This window comes from Cibotium barometz, chromosome 36, assembly GCF_041138505.1.
Source record: "Cibotium barometz isolate CiBa-2024 chromosome 36, ASM4113850v1, whole genome shotgun sequence".
In the NCBI taxonomy this organism is placed as follows: Eukaryota; Viridiplantae; Streptophyta; class Polypodiopsida; order Cyatheales; family Cibotiaceae; genus Cibotium; species Cibotium barometz.
The window spans coordinates 28,868,344-28,892,933 of NC_141081.1; the positions used below are offsets into that span (position 1 = coordinate 28,868,344).

Below are 24,590 nucleotides of genomic sequence, written 5' to 3' on the forward strand. Positions count from 1 at the left end.
TCACAATCAGAGCATGTTTGGATTGGTAATTAGTGCCCAGTGCGGGTTTTTGAAGTCTCTTGGTGCTTAAGAGGCCATGGAAAATCCGGGCCTTCCCCATACCATCGTACCCAAACATGCTCCGATGGGGACCAAACTTTGCAAGCATGTGGGGGTGGGTCCCCCCCACATGCTTGCAAAGTTTGGTCATAATCAGAGCATGTTTGAATTGGTAATTAGTGCCCAGTGCGGGTTTTTGAAATCTCTTGGTGCTTAAGAGGCCATGGAAAATCCGGGCCTTCCCCATACCATCGTACCCAAACATGCCCCGATGGGGACCAAACTTTGCAAGCATGGGGGGGGCACCCACCCCCACATGCTTGCAAAGTTTGGTCACAATCAGAGCATGTTTGGATTGGTAATTAGCGCCCAGTGCGGGTTTTTGAAGTCTCTTGGTGCTTAAGAGGCCATGGAAAATCCGGGCCTTCCCCATACCATCGTACCCAAACATGCTCCGATGGGGACCAAACTTTGCAAGCATGTGGGGGTGGGTCCCCCCCACATGCTTGCAAAGTTTGGTCATAATCAGAGCATGTTTGGATTGGTAATTAGCGCCCAGTGCGGGTTTTTGAAGTCTCTTGGTGCTTAAGAGGCCATGGAAAATCCGGGCCTTCCCCATACCATCGTACCCAAACATGCTCCGATGGGGACCAAACTTTGCAAGCATGGAGGGGGCACCCACCCCCACATGCTTGCAAAGTTTGGTCACAATCAGAGCATGTTTGGATTGGTAATTAGCGCCCAGTGCAGGTTTTTGAAGTCTCTTGGTGCTTAAGAGGCCATGGAAAATCCGGGCCTTCCCCATACCATCGTACCCAAACATGCTCTGATGGGGACCAAACTTTGCAAGCATGTGGGGGTGGGTCCCCCCCACATGCTTGCAAAGTTTGGTCATAATCAGAGCATGTTTGGATTGGTAATTAGCGCCCAATGCGGGTTTTTGAAGTCTCTTGGTGCTTAAGAGGCCATGGAAAATCCGGGCCTTCCCCATACCATCGTACCCAAACATGCTCCGATGGGGACCAAACTTTGCAAGCATGGGGGGGGGGGGCACCCACCCCCACATGCTTGCAAAGTTTGGTCACAATCAGAGCATGTTTGGATTGGTAATTAGCGCCCAGTGCGGGTTTTTGAAGTCTCTTGGTGCTTAAGAGGCCATGGAAAATCCGGGCCTTCCCCATACAATCGTACCCAAACATGCTCCGATGGGGACCAAACTTTGCAAGCATGTGGGGGTGGGTGCCCCCCCCCATGCTTGCAAAGTTTGGTCCCCATCGGAGCATGTTTGGATTGGTAATTAGCGCCTAGTGCGGGTTTTTGAAGTCTCTTGGTGCTTAAGAGGCCATGGAAAATCCGGGCCTCTTGGTGGTTAAGAGGTCACGAAAAATCCTGGCCTTCCCCATACCATTATACCTAAACATGCGCCGATGGGGACCAAACTTTGCAAGCATGTGGGGGGTCCACCCCCACATGCTTGCAAACTTTGGTCACAATCGGAGCATGTTTGGATTTCCTAGTGTGGATTTTTCAAGTCTTGGTGTGCTTAAGAGGCCATGGAAAATCCGGGACTTCCCCATACCGTCATATCCAAACATGCTCTAAAGGGGACCAAACTTTTCAAGCATGTGGGGGGGAGGGGGGGCACCCCCACATGCTTGCAAAGTTTGGTCACAATCGGAGCATGTTTGGATTGGTAATTAACGCCCAGTGCAGATTTTTCAAGTCTCTTGGTGCTTAATAGGCCATGGAAGATCTAGGCCTTCCCCATACCATCGTACCCAAACATGCTCCGATGGGGACCAAACTTTGCAAGCATGTGGGGGTGGTCCCCTCCAATATGCTTGCAAAGTTTGGTCATGATTAGAGCATGTTCGCGTTAGTAATTAGCGCCCAGTGCAGATTTTTCAAGTCTCTTGGTGCTTAAGAGGCCATGGAAAATCCGGGCCTTTCCTATACCATCATACCAAAACATGCTCCGATGGGGACCAAACTTTGCAAGCATGTAGGGGGGACACACCCCACATGCTTGCAAAGTTTGGTCACCAATCAGAGCATGTTTGGATTAGTAATTAGCACCCAGTGTGGATTTTTGAAGTCTCTTGGTTTTAAGAGGCCATGGAAAATCCGGGCCTTCCCCATACCATCGTACCCAGACATGCTTCGATGGGGACCAAACTTTTCAAGCATGTGGGGGGGGGCCTACCCCCACATGCTTGTTGCAAAGTTTGGTGATGTGAGGACCAAACTTTTCAAGCATTTGGGGGCCTACCCCCACATGCTTGAAAAGTTTGGTCATGATCGGAGCATGTTCGGGTTAGTAATTAGCGCCTAGTGCTTGCAAAGTTTGGTGATTTTCAACAAACAATATGGTGATGGTGATTTTCAATAAACGATATGATAGCCAAATTGTTAAAAAATCAAAGAACCATGAACATCAACTAAAATGAAATGATCCTCAATAATGAGAAAACTCATAGTGATATAAATATCAACTAAGTACATTAGAATGTGAGCTAACATAGCCACTCTGGGTTTTAGCCACTAACTCAAAAGATCAAGGTATTTTGAAAATGAGCTACCCCGGCTATTCTGAGATTAGTCACTCCCAAAAAATCTAAATACAATGTAAGTGAACTAACCCAGCTAGTCTAAGTTTAGTCACTCAGCAGCACTATCTCTAGCTCTCAACTTCTCTAGAATGCTCTCATGGTCATCCACTCGAAGCCGAAAACAAGGACGAGAACTGTGTTTTTGGCTCTGTACCTCGATCAAGAGTGAGCCTAGTAGCAACCACTAGATGAGAGAACTGAAATGCCTCTAGCTCCCACTTCCACTACTGGAACTCAAGACTCCCCCGATGAAGTCGAATCTGCTGGTAGAACCAGTTTGCCACAATCATGCTATGGGCGTCAAAAGAAAACCCATGATCATCCACTGTATCCTGGTTAAGGATGCACTTTGGCTTAGTGCAACTCATCAGATAGTAGTCTACTCCCTCGCTATTTCCCTCACCAAGCAATAATAGCAAATACATCACCCTCCTGTAGTAAATCTGTCAGGTCATCATAGCTGACCATGAACGCAGGACGTGTGTGTTCATCGGACAACACTGGATGTGAAGGATGCTCGGGAGAGAGGAATTTCTATATCCATGCATCTGCCCATCCTCTCGAGGCACAATGTGACCAATTGCCATCCATACATGCTCCACAGAAGCATGCAAACCGTCGTGTGTAAATTGTGGGGACCGCCATGCACGTGCTCCTGATGGAATGTAAGCCCAAGGTGCCAGGTACTGTGTCACAATCATGGGAGGCTCTACGGTCAATCATGCTACCATCCACATGCCAAAAAAATCTCTTGACAATCCGAGCATCACGTTTGGGATACGATCATGCTGCACTCCCACACAAATGTTGGGAGCACCACTCGACTACATGGCCCGCATCTCTGAACTGCTCAGCATCCTGCCGCTGCAGCTCATGACGCCTCAAGGCACGTTTCACACTCTCCCTTCCTGTGACCAGTCTCAAAGAATGACCAAATCACTGGGATACTAGACTGCACATGCCACCTATAAATCCATGAAACAAAGTCTTAGTTATTGTTTTCTTTAAGATGTTCTAGTGAATTTAGTTTAATTATAAGAGAACCATAAGTACTACCCGTAGAGCCAATAGAATTGTCGACGACTTGAACTGTGCGCCATAACCATCCCACCAAACCCATCGCTGGCCACGTATGATCCCACAATCTCGTAAAAAAATGTCATGGAGACGAAAACAGTGTTGCACAAAATGTGCATCATGTGAACGATCATCATCCACTGAAATGTGGACCATAATAGCAACCTAGTGAGGTAAGCAATAGAGACGATTAGGACAAAAAAAATCAAATAAGTAATATAGCTCAAACAAAAAAAAAATTATGAAATATAACCATTACCTGCTCTGAGAAGTAATACTCAGATTGTATCTCTTGAAAAGGTGTGAAGGTGTAGTTCTCTACAAATTCAATCACAGAGACGACCACACCAATAGGAAACTCTACCAGGCATGCTCGGAACTGATGATCCTGCCACTTGGCACAATGACTGTGCCGTATATAGGGATAGATCTGCTCGCTGAAGTGACAACGTGATGTATGTTTGTCCACGAGCTGCAACTTCCTGGACTGTCCACCACTCTGGAGCTGGTGTGTCACATACTCATAACGTTGCCATGGCACTATCTCTTGGTCACTTGCATCAAGATCTACCATCTGTAGATGTGCAAGTGAACCACATGATGTGTGCAATTTCTCTCCACACAAGGGATCCTATGGAACTGGGCATCCTCCGTGCGTGCACACAAGAGAGTAGATGAAATCACGAGGACTACGAGGCAACTCTCTATGTCCACTAAGAGAACGGAACACATCATAAAAAAGTTTGAACTCAACATGGTAGCGACATGTGTCACGCTGACGTGAGTACCTCACAAACCAAGGCTTACACCCCTCAAATGACCTTTGCCCAATTTTAAGCTCTCGATAGGATGCCACAAACTGAGAATACAACTCTGTTTGGGTCATTTCAAGAAAGCAAGCACCGTGCTGAATGAACACTCCTCTTGTCACTCTCTTACGCAAAGTTTTCTTGAAAATCGTGAGGCACGACAATTCTCCTCCCAAAAACTTTCTATCAAGGCTCTAGTGGTTTCATCTAGTAGGCGATCATGCCTAGCTACACGACCACTACTCGCCCACCACCAACCTCATTGGCATCTAAACTTTGTCATCTAATAGACCCAACTCTAAGTGCATGTGGTGCTATGGAAAGGATGCAAGATGTGGCACTCACCTTACCCTTCATTTGGGAGCTACTTATGGCTATCACAATCGCCCGTCGAACAGCCAAAGCATCCGCAGAGTTCCTCTTCTTGTGAACTATATAGGAATGACGAACACTTTGTAGCACCGCCATGCTAGCTCTCCTCTCTCTTCGTCCAATGCTGGAAAGCGCCCCGTAGTTGGCCATGTTGGGCAGATCAATCAAAGCATCAAGCACGCATGCCTGTGATGAAGGCGTGAGGTCTTTGACATAGGAATGGAAGATTGCATGGGCACGATGATGTGCCGCTGACTTTGATAGTTCTTTCCTATCCACACGATGGGCGCCCACCAAAGGAGGGGGGTGGGTTCATGTTGTGGAAGAGAAGGGGGCTCAGGAAGGGCGGGTTCATGTGGATTATCTAAACTAAGGGGTAGTGGGGGGGAAAAGGGCGGAGGGAGAGGAAGTGGAAGAGGAGGAGCAAGGCTTGGATCATTGCCAAGGGAAGGTGCTGCTCGTTGATGTGCTCTCTACCCTCTCTTTCTCTCAAGAGCTACCCTTTTCCTCTCCTCCTCTTGAACTTGGTGGACGGGGGGGAGTCTAGTCCTATCACGTTACTGACTCCTATGACTTTGAGAACCCATTCTCAAGGAAGCTAAGAGAGAAAAAATTATGAAGGCTCAATGACGGGATAGTACTAGAGATAAGTGTGGGATAGTACGAGAGATATGTGATTATATAGGAAAAATAGGTTATCCACTTCAAATCTCATTGGATTTCCTATCTAAGATTGATTGGATAATTAAGATAAACATAAAGATAATTAAAGATAAACTATTTTTCACTTAAAAATCAATATTATTAATAATATTTATTAACAAGTCTAAATATTTATCATTACTAGATATATAAATATATCTTTTATTTTAAAATTATAAAATTATATTTTTTTATAATGTGTCTTTTTTAAATTTAATTCAAAAGTGTATTCTACATAAAATATTTTCAAGAAATATTAAATTTAATTTTTTTTAAACTAAATAACATAAACTTTAAAAATAATATTATTGATCTAATTCTAAAATATAATCCTTTAAAATTAGTGTTTTTAAATTCTTTTATTTAATAAGTTATATATATTTTATTATTTAAAATTTTATATTCTATTTCTCTAAATTACTAAATTAACTTTTTCAAAAATATGTTTTTGAAAAAAAAGGGGAGGTGGGAAGGAGGTGCCACGTGTCACATGCATGCATAACACGTGGCATTCTCTTGACATGTGGCACTATTATGGCTTATGTGATAATTCCATGATGTGGCATGCAATGTCACCAAGTGCGAGGTGGCAAGAAGATGTCACATCCATTCACATCATTCTTACATCCATTCAAATCATTTTTACATCTGCTCACATCATTCCTACATCCACTCACATCCATTCACATCATTCCTACATCCACTCACATCCATTCACATTATTCCTACATCCATTCACATCACCCTACATCCATTAATCATTCCTATATCCATCCACATCATCCTACATCCATTCACGTCATTCCTACATCTATTCACATCCATTCACATCATCCTACATCCATTCATATCATTCCTACGTCTATTCACATCCATTCACATCATTCTTATTTCTGATTAAGAATTATCCATGTTTTCTCGATGCATTCATATGAATATTTTCACATTCCTTCTCAAATTTCTCAAAATAAAATATGCTCAATATTCTTCTTTTTTAATAAAAGATTCATGGAATTTACAAAATCAATTATACCCATATTCACTCTTTTAGTATAAACACTAATCCATTCATCTAAATGAATCATTTCCATAATTCTCATAAATTGAATGATTCTATAAAATTTATGCATAATCTTCTTTATTTTTTTGAGTATTGAATAATGCTCAAAACTCCACTTTTAGCATAAAATTTATTTATGCATGTACATATATATAGATAAATATAACAAAAACTCCTCTTTTCTCTATTTAAATATTTATGGATAAATACTATAAAAGTATTTTTCATTAATATAACAAAAATCATTCTTTTAGCATAAAAATGTGTATGCCTAGAATATGATGGGAATTCCTCTTTTTGCTTATTAAATTTATGCATTAAAATAAGATTTATCTTTTTTCTGAAAAATTTTGCCATAGCTTCACTGCAACTTCTGAGAATGTTTAATTTTCTAACTTTAGAATATTCATAATTGAAATACGATAAGAACTCCTCTTTTAAACTAAAATTTATTTATGTATACATAACATAATTATAATCATAATTATAATTACATCTCTTGATTATTCTTAAATATCCATTCCTCATTTCCAAAAAATTTAGCATAATCATCTTCAACCTAAAATAAATTATTATGATTTTATTAATCATAAATAAGCTTAAAGAAATTAATCATCATTTTTAACTATATTAAAATCATAAAAATATCTAATCTTTTTCTCTAGCTTGTCAAGCCTAGAGTTTTGTTTAAGATAATAGGTTTATCATTAAGAACCATCCTTCTAACAAGGATCTAACCATAAAGATGATTAATCTTTCCAAAAAGAGAGATTTAAATATAAAAATACTAATTAAGCATAAAGATTAGAAATAAACCATTTAAACATTATGAATCATTAGAAAGCTTGATTTCAAGAAAAAACCATTTAATTGAAAGCCTCCCAAGCATTAGAGGGGTTGGGAAGGAGATAACACTTGAGAAGATAAAAAAACTATTGGATTAAGGCTTACCTTTGATTCTTTAAAGAAAGAAGTGAAGCCCACAAAGAAAGCTTTGGCCACCAAGTTGGGGAGGGTAATCTCCAAGAGAGGATGGAGAATTGTGAAACTCCAAAGCTTCCAAAAGTAGAGGCAAAATAGAGAGATAATAGAATTACACTAAAATGAAGATAATACTGGCATGTAATTACACTGAAATGAAGATAATACTGGCATGTAATTACTCAAAGATGAAAATACAAAGGAATGAGGGTCTATTTATAGGTGAGGAAGGCTTCAGTTTGACCTATTTTGGATAATTTGTGGACCAGTTTGGCTCACTTTTTGATCCAGTTTACGGAGGGAGGAGAGATATAAATATCTCATTTTTGAATTAAAAATGCAAGGCAATGATGAAAAAAAGGCGCCTCCTTCATGAGCCCTTTCCTTCCTTACTGAGGTGTCAAAAATTGATTTATTTTACTAATAAACCTTAATTTTTAAGTAATAAACCCAGTACTTGGTCAACTCTTCATCTTATGTGAGCATTTACTCATTTTTGGGGTATTTTATTTTATTCTTTGTATTTTTGTTATCCCAACACTTGGATTAATCCTATTGGCCCTTTAGAACCTTATTTGGAACTTAATCGAAAGTTTCTGAAAATGTGGACCCTTAGGCTAAGATCTCCAATACATATATTCAGTTACTTTCTAATACACATTAGAAAATTATTTTTTGAACTTCTGTTTTAGGGAAATTCATCTTAGATTTTAGGAGAAATTTTGTATCCAAAAATATCTCAAATTTGTATTATCTCTCTTTATAACATTTTCACTCTCTAGGCCAAAACAAGGGAAAACAATGTTTTCTTGTACTCTGAATTGGGGGATGATTACAGAAACTAAAGGGAAGGTACTTACACCTTTATATCTCCAAAGCTCGAGGGAGGAACCTTACAGGAAGCATCCAAGAAGCTAGCCAACATTCATTCATAATCAGTTCTCCACCATAACAAACCTAAAATAAAAAATTTCATTTTCCTATAATGGGATCACAATGGTGTGGACTAGTAATCCAATTAATATCATAGCTTGCGGCCTATCCTAACACATAGTTTGGAAATACATCCTTCAATTATCTATACCCCTCCTTCAATTTCCATTATCACTTGAACAAAGGCGGAAAGTGAAGGCTAGAGATTGGCCTGTATCTTTTGTCAACTTTTATGCCAATACTAGAAAACACATAACAATTCACTTGTTTGTGAAAGGAGTGTTTTTACAAGGTTGTAAATTTTTATTCCCCATTTCCAAGTTCTTAAAGTTTTTAGAATCAGCTTGGAATTGATAAAGATGAATTGTGTTGTCACTCCAACTGTTGGCATCCCACATTTAGAAGCTCAAAAGGAAAGCTTGAATGAAAGGAGGAAACTAGATCCACACTTCAACATGACCATCTTTGTCGAGAGAACCATCTTTCTAATGAATTCAAATCCTAATTTATGCCATTTTGCTTGATTTATCTTATAGTATTTGTATAAAAATAAGAAGATATGCAACTTTGACTTGCATGAGATAGAAACGTTAATCACACTTACTTTTTCTTTGTAGGATGATGAAATGCTATAGGGAATGGCTTTTTTTTTCTTTTGCTTCACTTTTATACAGTAAACAACTAGATTTTCCTCCCCACCACCACAACAACATGCTAAAGTTCTTCTTTTATTATTTTATTGATATATCTTCTTTTAGTCTTTCATGGATAGAGTAGCCCTCGCCTTTGAGGAGTCTTATGACAAGATGGTCACCTATAGCTTTTGCACAATAAGTGAACGGGTTTCTTTTGGTGCATACAATTGGTTTATACACAAGCTTCCTTTATAACAAAAACTCCTCTTTTCTCTATTTAAATATTTATGGGGATAAATACTATAAAAGTATTTTTCATTAATATAACAAAAATCATTCTTTTAGCATAAAAAATATCTATGCCTAGAATATGATGGGAATTTCTCTTTTTGCTTATTAAATTTATGCATAAAAATAAGATGAATATGATGGAAATTCCTCTTTTTGCTTATTAAATTTATGTATAAAAATAAGATTTATCTTTTTTCTGGAAAATTTTGCCATAGCTTCGCTGCAACTTCTGAGAATGTTTAATTTTCTAACTTTAAAAGAATATTCATAATTGAAATACGATAAGAACTCCTCTTTTAAACTAAAATATATTTATGTATACATAACATAATTATAATCATAATTACAAGCATAATTATAATTACATCTCTTGACTATTCTTAAATATCCATTCCTCATTTCCAAAAAATTTAGCATAACCATCTTCAACTTAAAATAATTTAATATGATTTTATTAATCATAAACAAGCTTAAAGAAATTAATCATCATTTTTAACTATATTAAAATTATAAAAATATCTAATCTTTTTTTCTAGCTTGTCAAGCCTAGAGTTTTGTTTAAGATAATGGGTTTATCATTAAGAGCCATCCTTCTAACAAGGATCTAACCATAAAGATGGTTAATCTTTCCAAAAAGAGAGATTTAAATATAAAAATATTAATTAAGCATAAAGATTAGAATTAAACCATTTAAACATTATGAATCATAAGAAAGTTTGATTTCAAGAAAAAACCATTTAATTGAAAGCCTCCCAAGCATTAGAGGGGTTGGGAAGGAGATAACCATTGAGAAGATAGAAAAACCATTGGATTAAAGCTTACCTTTGATTTTGGCTTGATTCTTTAAAGAAAGAAGTGAAGCCCACAAGGAAAGCTTTGGCCACCAAGTTGGGGAGGGTAATCTCCAAGAGAGGATGGAGAATTGTGAAACTCCAAAGCTTCCAAAAGTAGAGGCAAAATAGAGGGATAATAGAATTACACTAAAATGAAGATAATACTGGCATGTACTCAAAGATGAAAATACAAAGGAATGAGGGTCTTTTTATAGGTGAGGGAGGCCACTTACCAAGTCCAACTGGAATCTAGGGGCTTCCAGCTTCAGTTTGACCTATTTTGGATAATTTGTGGACCAGTTTGGCTCACTTTTTGATCCAGTTTGCAGAGGGAGGAGAGATATAAATATCTCAATTTTTGAATTAAAAATGCAAGGTAATGATGAAAAAAAGGCGCCTTCTTCATGAGCCCTTTCCTTCCTTACTAAGGTGTCAAAAATTGATTTATTTTACTAATAAACCTTAATTTTTAAGTAATAAACCCAGTACTTGGTCAACTCTTCATCTTATGTGAGCATTTACTCATTTTTTGGGTATTTTATTTTATTCTTTGTATTTTTGTTATCCCAACACTTGGATTAATCCTATTGGCCCTTTAGAACCTTATTTGAACCTTAATCGAAAGTTTCCGAAAATGTGGACCCTTAGGCTAAGATCTCCAATACATATATTCAGTTAATTTCTAATACACATTAGAAATTTTTTTTTTGAACTTCTGTTTCAGGGAAATTCATCTTAGATTTTAGGAGAAATTTTGTATCCAAAAATATCTCAAATTTGTATTATCTCTCTCTATAACATTTTCTCTCTCTAGGCCAAAACAAGGGAAAACAATGTTTTCTTGTACTCTGAATTGGGGGATGATTACAGAAACTAAAGGGAAGGTACTTACACCTTTATATCTTCAAATCTCGAGGGAGGAACCTTACAGGAAGCATCCAAGAAGCTAGCCAACATTCATTCATGATCAATTTTCCACCATAACAAACCTAAAATAAAAAAATTCATTTTCCTATAATGGGATCACAATGGTGTGGACTAGTAATCCAATTAATATCGTAGCTTGCGGGCTATCCTAACACATAGTTTGGAAATACATCCTTCAATTATCTATACCCCTCCTTCAATTTCCATTATCACTTGAACAAAGGCGAAAAGTGAAGGCTAGAGATTGGCCTCTATCTTTCGTCAACTTTTATGCCAATACGAGAAAACACATAACAATTCACTTGTTTGTGAAAGGAGTGTTTTTACAAGGTTGTAAAATTTTTTTCCCCATTTCCAAGCTCTTAATTAAAGTTTTTAGAATCAGCTTGGAATTGATAAAGATGAATTGTGTTGTCACTCCAACTGTTGGCATCCCACATTTAGAAGCTCAAAGGGAAAGCTTGAATGAAAGGAGGAAACTAGATCCACACTTCAACATGACCATCTTTGTGGAGAGAACCATCTTTCTAATGAATTCAAATCCTAATTTACGCCATTTTGCTTGATTTATCTTATAGTATTTGTATAAAAATAAGAAGATATGCAACTTTGACTTGCATGAGATAGAAACGTTAATCAAACTCACTTTTTCTTTGTAGGATGATGAAATGCCAGAGGGAATGGCTTTTTTTTTCTTTTGCTTCACTTTTATACAGTAAACAACTAGATTTTCCTCCCCATGCTAGATACCCACCACAACAACATGCTAAAGTTCTTCTTTTATTATTTTATTGATATCTTCTTTTATTCTTTCATGGATAGAGTAGCCCTCGCCTTTGAGGAGTCTTATGACAAGATGGTCACCTATAGCTTTTGCATAATAAGTGAAGGGGTTTCTTTTGGTGCATACAATTGGTTTAAATACAAGCTTCCTTTAAAGGGTAGTCGAATGGGGTTTAGGTAAAATGGAGTGTTAAACCTTAGGATGTTCATCATACCTATTCATATCCGTTATTAAGTATACGAATCATTATTATAATCCTTGATCACAACGATACAATGTTCAAGCATCACAAATGACTGATGAGAATGTCCTAAGACCTCTCAAGAAATAATTAATAGCTACCACATAGGTAAGAAAATGCCAAGGAATCCCAAACAACTACCTTTAGCCACCAATAATGCCTAATGAGACTAATACTAAATGATACTATCACAAAGCTTAGATTGCCAAAGAAATGCACCTGTGAAGAGAAGATCAACAAATCTTATACTTGTGTTAATAGACAGGAAGAACCTTTGATGCACCTTGTGTTATAGACAATGAACCTTTGATGCACCTTGTGTTATAGACAATGAAATATTGAGAGTTATTTCAACAAATGACTAAAACACCACCTCTCCATCAAAGATATCTACTTCCAAATCATTATTATACGCATGGGAGTTACATCCAAGGGATAGCTATCACAACTTGGAGATGATGATAACTCAAATTTTCGTGGCATGGCTAAGAGGCAAGTACAAAAATAACCTATAGAGTACCATCTCATCCATATACAAGCCTTGTGTACACTTAAAATGTACTAATTAGTACGCGACAAATAAAAGAGCCATCATATTGTGCTACACAAAACTAAACTAAGACAAATGTGTATGGTGGTATACAAAACTAAACTAAGACAAATGTGTACTAAAGGGAAACATGTTGACTCGCAGGTGGTATATCCTTGGGCTTACATTTTTTGTGGTTGCTATACCAAGAGATACATTGTGCAAATAAAAAGAGAGGGAGGAGTCACAACAAGGAGAATCATGTGTATACTACCATGAAGACCAAGGAGATCCATGTGTACCATGCCTACACAATTGGGTACCCAAGGAAACTTTGAGCTTTCAGGAAATAATAAATATCTACATAGGTAAGAAGATGCAAAAAAAAAAAAGCCCAAACAAAACAACCTCTAGCGAAGATGGACTACTGAGACTCGTACCAAACAATGGTATGAGGTCATTAAGGAGTGTACATTGAATGGATTGGCAAGGAAAACCACCCACTAACAGAAGATCAACTACGCTCACTTTGGGAACAATCCAAGTGCACCTTCTAGGTTTTGCTGTGACATAAGAAGAGTTACTTAAATTTGACGTCGTCTACATCAAAGATAGATCGCTACTTCCAAGATCAGCATCATATTATTGATGGAAGTTAGATCCATTGCATATTTATGACAACTTTGGAGATAGCGACGACGACAACTCCTCAAAATTTTGTGGCATGGCTAAGAGGCAAGTATAATAGCCTTTAATGTACCACTTCATCCATATAACCCATCCTCTCACTATCTCTCTCTCCTCATTCATATATGCTTTAAACATCAGCAAAACAAATGATCATACATGTCCGTGATGTTGAACAAGCTAAGCTAGATAGACATTATCGACAAAGGCTTCCAATCCTTTAAAAAGAGAAGTTGTCATACATTCCTTTATTTTTTTTAAAAAAAAACTTTTACAAGAACGGTCCCTCTACTACACATCCCCTGTAATATAAACACACATGACGACCATCACTCGACCACATACATAGCCACACACACAGAGAGAGAGAGAGAGAGTCTTTGAACGATTTCTCTCAGCCGGAGATCTGGACACTTCTGACGGCAGACTTGGGCTCCGGCGGGGGCACTTTGGGGACGGTGACGGTGAGCACGCCGTTCTCCATGGCCGCCTTCACCTCCTCCCCCTTGGCGTTGTCGGGGAGGCGGAACCGTCGAAGGAAGCTGCCCTGCGCCCGCTCTACGCGGTGCCACCTGTCCGAGGAGGCCGTCTCCTCCTTCTTGCGCTCGCCGCTGATCTGCAGCACGCGCCCGTCTTCCACCTGCACCTTCACGTCCTCCTTGGCCAGACCTGCAGAGCACACACACGGGGGCACACTACTTTGCTCATGCGAATATTCGAGCAGTCAATTCCGATAAAAGAGACGGAGGAGGAAGGGGGAAAGGGGCGGGGGGGCGATATTCTTACCAGGCAGGTTGGCCTTGAAGATGTGGGAATCCGAGGTCTCCTTCCAGTCCACCTGCGTATTAGCCACCGCAGCCACGTCCCGGGCGAAGCTGGGGTGCTCCGGGAAGCTGGCGCGCAGAGAGGAAGAGAAAGACGGGAAGGCGAGCGAATCGAAGAGCAGGGAGTCGAAGGGATCTTCGCCTGATCTGCTGCGGCCGAACAAAGAGAGGGCCATTTCTTCCTTCTACTGTACTGGTAACTGCTGTGAGGGCAGAGGAAGGCAGCAGAGAGAGAGAGAGAGAGAGAGAGAGAGAGAGTGTAGCCGCTGTGAGGGGGGCGCGCGAATTGAGATGCGATGAGATGAGGAGAGTCGCTCTGTGGAGGTTTATTATAAACGTAGTAGTAGCGGAGGAGGGCCTTCTTGGAGCTACTACCTGCTTCCCGAACATTCCTTTCCGAGGGTTCTAGAAGCCTCTAATTTTCGCAAGGGTTCCTCCTAAGTGCTCCAAAAAAACTGGGGTTTAGTGTAAATCCAACTTCAGATTTTTGAAAATTACATTTTGAAATTTGAGTTGAAGGTAGGCGAATTTTTAAGGGTTGTGGTAGTAAAACCTTTTAATTTTCAGAATTTTCTCTTGCCCCAACTTGATGAGCAGGTCACTTTGTCAAGATTATGGTCTCAAATGAGTATATAATATTACATCCATAAATATCATTAAAAAACGTACAGTGTTGTGTCATCTTGGGCTTGGCAAGGTACATGGAATAAACAACGTCCCCTTGAGATGTACTTGAGGTTTGATATAAGTTTGGCCCCACGTATGCCAACACAATCCTCCAGGGCTTTGGTTAGCATGCATCATAAATGTAAAAAAGAGGGAGGATGTACATGAAATGAGACTTTTTGACAAAATCACAGGATATGACCCTACTAAACATTTCCACGGTGGCATGAGAAAATAATTCTACGAATTATCTTAGAGGGCCCTTTTGACGGCCCTCAACAAATGTTCTTGTGGACTAGACTCTCTCACAACTCATAATGGAAGTAGAGGCCTGATGCTACAAGGAAATCTTGGGAGACTTTGTCCCTTACTTGGGAGCAAAAGGAAACTCTTACATGGTATTTGTACTCCACCCTTTACTGCTCTACTGCCTCAAGAGCAATGCAAGTGGCGTCCACATTAGACGCAACCTCACCTCTCTTCAGTGCCTTCAAGACTAGTCTCGATCTAGGCATTGTGTTGGCATAAAGATGTAAAACTCTTGAAAGGCCTCTTTTCACTCTCAGGAAGCTGACCGGAGAAAGAGACCAATCTCTTGATGGGCTTGGTTGAGAGCAACTTGGATTGTCCTTTTTGTGAAGAACGAGAAGGATGCTAAGATGTCCTAAATCTTCTAGGTAATACATGGGACTTGTAGGACGTAATCCGGGATACAGTGTTGGTGATCTTACTACAAAGGGTCAGCTGGATTGAGATGTGTCTTTGCTGCGTAATCCAAGAGGACAGCTCCCACAAAGATCCTAACCATGCCATCCCTCTTATAGCTCCACTTGTCCACATAGAGAGAACCACTCTAGTCTAGAGAAGATGCGCCTAAGATGATCTTGCTCTGGAAGAGTAGGTTCGAGATCCACCTTCTCTGACAACTTTTGAATTTGTATGATCAAGATACATCAAAATGTAGATTGAAAAGAAAATTCCCAAAGTACTTTTTTTTTGGACACCCTTTCATGCTTTCACCCACCATCAGCTAATAAATGCTCTAGTCGTGTATAGGTGGAGCAATCACCTAGGCACGTCATGAGTGTCAGCAGCTCGTGTTGATCTTGACATCTCAAAACTCCCCCTTGAGCTAAACTACACATTAGGGAAAATTCGAGCTCCAAATGGGCCCTTTTAGAGCCCATTAAAATAATATAAGGCTAGCCAATGAGAGTGCTTGGATTCTAGATCCATGTAGCATGGATCTTTTTTGTCATAGTGGTCCCCACAATTTCGAGCTCAAAAAAGATGAATAAAATATATTGGCATAAAACTTAAAAATAGAAGAATATTAGGCCTGAATACCACCTACCAAAACGTATGTCAAAAGGAATATCAAGAAAACAGGCCATACTGATTGAAAGCTAGTCTAATTGAAGACTTTCTCCATAGTTTGAACTTAGTTCTCTTCGTTTTCGAACTCTCTTACAACGTCACTTATTTCTGTCATATCTGCTTCATCTTTCCTCCTTTTCTCTCACGTCACTTATTTCTGTCATATCTGCTTCATCTTTCCTCCTTTTCTCTCACAACGTCACTTATTTCAGTCATATCTGCTTCATCTTTCCTCCTTTTCTCTCAGCCTCTTTTTTTTCCATCTTAATAGTCTCATAAACTTTATTAAGCTATGTTTTCTAATCATGATTTCTTCATGATTTTATTTTGTTTGTTATGTTCGTTAATCTTCCTAACCATGATGTCATTTGTGAAAACTTACAGGATTATTTTTCAACTTGACTACAAGTGCAAGATTCACAACATTTCTTTAAAGTGTTGTTTTCATTATTTAGATTGTTGAGCTAAACGAAATGATAATAATGTTCTTTTTTCCCTTTGTAGATGAGCTTTTTGTAGATGAGCTCTAGGAGAAAACACATTTGTAACATTGAAAGTGTGGAGCTTTTCAACAGGAAGGATATTGATGGGGCAGCTACATCCCTCAGCGGTTTAGGAAGTCAGATTAGATCACGATGAGACCCAAGACTCAAGGAGCATTCAAAGTAAAATCAAAAGACAATGGTGATCCTAACAAGCATTGGAAAGGTAGGATCGTGGAGTTCTGTAGGCAGACACATGGTGCAATCGAGGTCATTGTACATCATGTTTATATGCACATGGACATAATGCTACATCACCACGATGAAAGTACAAGATCTAAGACAAATAGTAAGATTCAATAAGTTTTGCTCAAAAAGTTTTGCTCGGGGATATCTTTGACAATTATTGGCCTATCATGAGGAATTACAATTATTACTTTATAGATCATCTCTTAGATGTCTTAGATGAGATGCTTTCCCTTCTAGAGCAAGACCTTGGAGATTATGTTTCCACATCCATGTAGCAAGTATGGACTTTCATGAGAGGAAGTGGCATGTCGATACCCCCCTCTCCTCATTTAAGGTGTTGCTTTCTATCGCCTCTTGCCTCAAGAGGGCATAAATTTAGCCCTCTTCTTGTGAGATTCAAGAGAGTGGCATTGGTTGAACCCTAAAATTCCATATGCCGACCATGTTGTACCCTTTATTACTTATTCTATTAAACTAGGTAGATAGGTCCTTATACAGAAAAATTTGTTGTAGCACACTCAAGAACCTTAACAGTTGAAGTTAGATAGATACTTATGCAGATGCATTTGTTGTAGCACACTTAAGCACCTTAGCAGTTGAAGTTAGTTTTTAGTAATACAGTGAATTTATGAGAGGTAATGGCTATGGTAACCTCATGAATTATGGTGTACATGATTGAAAATGGCATTCTTGTTCTATATGCCTAAAACTTCATTTCACAATAACTCATGTTGGCTAGGGAGTGATGATATGGCACACATGGGCTTAAATTTTATAGATCTACGAGAGAGTGCTAGCTCTCTTCCTATAAGATTTCTAGCATTACATTTAGGTCAAATTCCATCCTTGGAGAGTAAGTTATTGCCTCTTATTAATAGAGCATTGAGCTTAGAGCCTATCTAGCATGGCAATGGAGGACAACCTAGCTCTTACCAATATGGTCAATGTTGCCCTTTGAAAAAATCCCTACCATGACACAAACTAAGGCAAGCTAAGAAATAAATTTTGATGTTGATGGATTTATTTGATGTTACAAATGTGTACATGTAAATAAATCACCCTCTAGGCTTTTTGTAGAGTTGTGTGTAGAGTCATTTACTTGTTTTGGGACCTATCCAAATAGTAATGAGTATCCTATGGCGGCACAATCACAAATTGAGAAGCCCTAAAATAAAAGCACCTAATAAAATGTCATTTTTCATTCAGATATTCAAAATATAAAGTCATTCTTGATATAACATCTCTCAATCGCATCATTAAATTAGATATATTATAAAAGCAGGTTGCTTAGAAATAAACTCACTTGATCTTGGACCTTTTCTTGATATCATTATGAAACTAGCTCTTGGGATTGGTGTCAATCTCAAGAGAAAAGCCTTTTATTTCCACCAATACACCATGAGGATTGCTTGTGGGTCTCTTCCAACTCCTTATATCTTGAGATTTTACTTGACCTCAAGGGACAAGGTTCATTATATCATGAGGAACATTGTGTGTCTAACCTACCAACCATGAGCATCTAGGTAGCCAAATTTGTTTTAAAATAGAGTGATGGGGTACATTCTAAGGAGAGAGGGAGCATGGACCTTAGAACAAAATGTTTGCTAAGGTTATAAAGATATCACTATGGTGATGTTATGAAGTATATAATGAAGCGATGTAAATGAATAGAAGCCATTGACTAGAAGCTAGATTCCCTAGAACTAGGCACCTACTACAATTGGGACTGGAGATTCCACAAAGTCTTCAATTAGCATTAAATGGGACTCAAATCAAGGGGGTCAATGCTATATGATTTAGGGTTATATTAGGCAAGTTATTAAGCTAGTCGATGGGCTTATGATGATGTACTTGATCCCATTTAAAGGCTACCCATGTGATGGAAATGTGTGTGTCGGATAAAATATCTTGCCTTTTTATTATCTTCTTATTTGTGTTACCAAAATGCTGAGTCTAATCTTTTCTATCAACCGTAATCCACTCCCAACCTAGATTTCAAATTGGTATCAGGTCAAACCATAATCCCTTTGCCATATATACACTCTAAGGTTGCTAAATTAGCAAAATCATAGAGTATTGATTAGAGTCTTGATTATCTCACTTATCCTATTTTTTCCTCTTTTCACCCATTCTGACAAATGAGCTCAAACCAAGTGGTTTGAAGACTTCGACAGGAAGTTTCAGCTTTACACAAGCCCATAACAGCAAGAAAACCATTATCTACAACTCACATCAGGCAATAAAAGAAAATTAAATCAACTTGGGAGTGGTTTTTTTCTAGCATGAAATGGAAATGAGCTCAACTTCCAGATCCAATCTCTAACTTTTCCACTTTCCAACCATAGAATCCAATTTCAGTCATTGCTTCCTCAGCGTACCTATGGCATTATCGGCAAACAACCAGAACGCTCACCACCTGCTCACTCAGGGGCCTTTTCAATAGTTCTTCCTAGCCCATAGTACCTAGGAGTTTAATCACATAAAAACCATACGGACTCTCAGTTGGAGATCAGCAAGATCAACCAATAAGATCCATGTAAAAAGAGCTATGAACTCATCCGTTGAAGACCAGCAAGGCCAATCAACCAGATCCATGCCCGTGTTCAGAAAACAGCTCTAACTCATTTTTCTTCCTCGTCGCACGCGTGGGTATCATGGGAGCCAACCTAGAGCCTAAGCACCGTATGGTCAGCACTCTCTAGGTTCCTTCTTCGCAGGTCACCTAACGCTTCACTCATAGGCCGCTTCCTTTGTCCCTCATCCACCGTATCAAAAGCTCACCATCATTTTAATCAAACGGAGGCTAGTCAAGACCTCAACCGATCTTGCCACGTGAGACGTCCTTCATTGACTCTCCATCATCTTTTCACTTAGGTCCTCACTCACGACCTTATTTGACAAGATAGTCAAAATGCTTCCCTAACATTTTTGACATAAAACAATCTTTAAAAACATGTCTCATATACAAGCTTCCATCTTTCCACATCATTCCATGTCATTTCTCATCATTCCACATTCTTCTACTTCAATTCACATCGCATCATTCCAATTCCATTTACATTGTCCTACATCCATTCACATCATTCCTACATCCACTTACATCTATTCACATCATTTTTACATCCACTTACATCCATTCACATCATTCTTACATCCATTCACATCATCCTACATTCATTCACATCAAAATCAATTATACCCATATTTACTCTTTTAGTATAAACACTAATCTATTTATCTAAATGAAAAATTTCCATAATTCTCATAAATTGAATGATTCTATATAATTTGTGCATAATCTTCTTTATTTTTTGAATATTGAATAATGCTCAAAACTTCACTTTTAGCATAAAATTTATTTATGCATGTACATATATATAGATAAATATAACAAAAATTCCTCCTTTCTGTATTTAAACAATTATGCATAAATACTATAAAATGATTTTTCATAAATATAAAAAAAATCATTCTTTTAGCATAAAAATGTCTATGCCTAGAATATGATGGGAATTCCTCTTTTTGCTTTATTAAATTTATGCATAAAAATAAGATTTATCTTTTTTCTGAAAAATTTTACCATAGCTTTGCTGCAACTTCTGAGAATGTTTAATGTTAGAACTTTAAATGAATATTCATAATTGAAATATGATAAGAACTCCTCTTTCAAACTAAAATTTATTTATGTATACATAACTTATAATTATAATCATAATTACAAGCATAATTATAATTAAATCTCTTGATTATTCTTAAATATCCATTCCTCATTTCTAAAAATGTAAGCATAACCCTCTTTCAACTTAAAATAAATTAATATGATTTTTTTTAATCATAAATAAGCTTAAAGAAATTAATCATCATTATTAACTATATTAAAATCAAAAAAATATCTAATCTTTTTCTCTAGCTTGTCAAGCCTAGAGTTTTGTTTAAGATAATGGGTTTATCATTAAGAACCATCCTTCTAACAAGGATCTAACCATAAAGATGATTAATCTTTACAAAAAGAGAGATTTAAATATAAAAATACTAATTAAGCATAAAGATTAGAATTAAACCATTTAAACATTATGAATCATTGGAAAGCTTGATTTTAAGAAAAAACCATTTGATTGAAAGCTTTCCAAGCATTAGAGGGGTTGGGAAGGAGATAACCATTGAGAAGATAGAGAAACCATTGGATTAAGGCTTACCTTTGATTTTGGCTTGATTATTTAAAGAAAGAAGTGAAGCTCACAAAGAAAGCTTTGGCCACCAAGTTGGGGAGGGTAATCTCTAAGAAAAGATGGAGAATTGTGAAGCTCCAAACCTTCCAAAAGTAGTGGCAAAATAGAGGGATAATAGAATTACACTAAAATGAAGATAATACTGGCATGTAATTACTCAATTTAAGATGAAAATACAAAGGAATGAGGGTCTATTCATAGGTGAGGGAGGCCACTAACCAAGTCCAACTAGGATCTAGAGGCTTGCAGCTTCAGTTTGATCCATTTTGGATAATTTCTGGACCGATTTGGCTCACTTTTTGATCCAGTTTGCAGGAGGAGAGAGGAGAGATATAAATATCTCATTTTTTGAATTAAAAATGCAAGGCAATGATGAAAAAAAGGCACCCCCTTCATGAGCCCTTTCCTTCCTTACTGAGGTGTCCAAAATTGATTTTTTTACTAATAAACCTAGTACTTGGTCAACTCTTCATCTTATGTGAGCATTTACTCATTTTTGGGATATTTTATTTTATTCTTTGTATTTTTGTCATCCCAACACTTGGATTAATCCTATTGGCCCTTTAGAACCTTATTTGGACCTTAATAAAAAATTTTTGAAAATGTGGACCCTTAGGCTAAGGTCTCCAATACATATAGTCAGTTAATTTCTAATGCACACTGGAAAATTCTTTTTGAAGTTCTGTTTGAGGGGAATTCATCTTAGATTTTAGGAGAAACTTTGTATCCAAAAACATCTCAAATTTGTAATTTCTCTCTTTATAACATTTTCATTCTCTAGACCAAGACAAGGGAAAACAATGTTTTCTTGTATTCTGAATTGGGGGATGATTATAGAAACTGAAGGGGAGGTTCTTACACCTTTATATCTCCAAATCTAGAGGGAGGATTCTTACAGGAAGCATCCAAGAAGCTAGCCAACATTCTTTCATGATCAATTCTCCACCATAACAAACCTAAAATAAAAAAATTCATTTTCCTATAATGGGATCACAATGGTGTGGACTAGTAATCCAATTAATATCATAGCTTGCGGGCTATCCTAACACATAGTTTGGAAATACATTGGTGGGTGGATGCAAGGTGAGGGTACTCACTTTCGTCCACTCTCTCTAAAATTGGGACATCCACGCATATTGGGTGGAGTACCTCTATCATGATATCACCATATCAATTAAAACACGACACGTGCCTCCCCAACCTAAAGCGACATATCTCAAACGAGATACCAACTAATGCCACGCTAGCAGGTCGGGGTTCCAGTCATCATCCATGTCACCAATACAGGTCACTGCCACCACACTATCTCGATCGAGATATTCATGCCACTCGGATCCACATCAATGCCATGCCGGTGTATCCCCCTAGGCACATCGCTCAAATGTACATTCAACATATTTGACCAGCCCATCTCCACCATCCACATATCTCAAACGAGATATTTAAATAAAATCTCGACCATTGAAATACATCGTTCGAGGTATAGAGATGCAATCTCATCCGTCCACATATCTCGTTCGAGGTATAGAGATGAAACGAGACCGTTTAAAAACCTCGAATGAGGTTTATCTACAAAATCTGATCCGTCCATTCGCGCACATTTGAAGATGTGATCCCAACCATTTATTAAATGAATCTCGACCGTCAAACATATCTCAATCGTGGTAATGACTTAAAATCTAAGCTGTCCATGTACCTCAAACGAGAAACTGAATTCAAATCTCAACCGTCCCCAACTCTAAAATTAAGTGCGTATCTTCGCTGTTTGTCTCACTAACCCTTAAATCCAGAGCATACATCTTGCAAACCCTAAAGTGCATGATGTCACCAAACCTCGTTCGAGGTTATAAAACCGAAAAACTTTTTTTTTTTGCCTCATTGTCGGAAGTCGTTTTCACTCTCCTTACTCTCTTGATTTGGATTAGCATTAGTGGGCCCATTAGCATTGTTTTATAGCTTCATTAGTGCTACTTAGCACTAAGCACTGGACCTTTGTGTTAGGCTTAGGTTTTAGCATGGAGTCACGCGAGGAGGGCCACGAGGAGGGTCGCAAGTGTATTGTGGACCTCATCACAGAGATAGACCGCGAATAAGCGGCTATCCGTAGGAGTGTTAGAGACACACCGTCTACATTACATATCATGGCAGACTTGGAGGCGATGCTTTCGTCCCTTCGTAGCCTTCACAATATTGTTTATGTAGATGAGTGGATAGCCCACCATCGCATTGCTCCTGTGTGACATGGCTTGACATATCGTCAAGTCTGTGATCTTGGTCCGGGATGGAGCCTACTTAGATCTTTTCCTCGATAGTCGTGGGATGAGGCATGGGGTGGGCAAGCCCCTTACTGTTACGCAGTGTTCGTATCCTCGTATCGGCACATATCTATAATCGCTATGCTACCGCATATGGGAGGATGTCAAACAATTGCCAAATTCCCATATACTTCACAATGCAATTATATGCAGAGTTGTTATAGGGGAGGAGGTGGATTATACTAGCCATCGGCCTGCTGGTGGTGCTAGCCGAGGCCGTCTCTAGGACCAGGGTAGGTGGCCTCCACCAACCCTTCGTGTAGCTCCTACAGATCCGACGTTTGTGCCTTTGTCGACTGTCGAGCCTCTTGGCACCCAGGTTGGCATCGACGTATGGAGTACCACGGAGAGCATCCAGCACGTGGTGCGCTTGTTTTCACGATCGATACCAACAATGTCAGATGTCGAGATGTACATACTTATTACTTCTTAAGTTTTTTTAGTCATTTATATACATGTTTATATGTACTTTTCTATATTTTTACATGAGCGGCATGGTTGATTGTGTCATGTAGGGTCCCACACCTACCACACTGAGAGACTCACTCAGGAGTTGGTAGAGGCGAGAGCAGAGATTGACCGCCTTAGAGCTGCATTAAAGACGACAGAGACAGCTACTATAGAGGCACGGCATGTGAGAGACTATGACATCCAGCAGGTAGGTTTCTCTTGCACGTAAAAGCGATAATTAAGGTCCTAAGTTATAAATTTCTTTAAGTAATACCTAATGAGAGAGACTAATCAATTATTTTTATGCTTTACTTTTTGTGTAGGCTCGGACTGAGGTAGAGAGTTCTAGAGCTGAGGCGTAGCAGCACATGATTATGGAGTAGATTGCACAGCATAGGGCAGAGCAAATGATGCTGTATGTTCGAGAGCTCCGACGATTTTCATTGGGTTGCTGTTGATAGTGACTAAAAGCAGACTAGCTGGGTTAGC

The 24,590-nt window shown here is 38.6% G+C and overlaps 1 protein-coding gene across 1 annotated transcript; it reads right to left on the bottom strand.

Annotated features, from left to right (window-relative positions):
• Window positions 1-13,795: 13,795 nt before the first annotated feature.
• LOC147617743 (18.1 kDa class I heat shock protein-like) lies at window positions 13,796-14,652 on the bottom strand. Its single transcript, XM_086775561.1, has 2 exons — window positions 14,296-14,652; window positions 13,796-14,178 (listed from the first exon to the last, which is right to left on the bottom strand). The coding sequence occupies exons 1-2, from the start codon at window positions 14,507-14,509 to the stop codon at window positions 13,904-13,906; spliced, it is 489 nt and encodes a 162-aa protein (XP_086631687.1). The 5' UTR covers window positions 14,510-14,652; the 3' UTR covers window positions 13,796-13,903.
• Window positions 14,653-24,590: the final 9,938 nt, after the last annotated feature.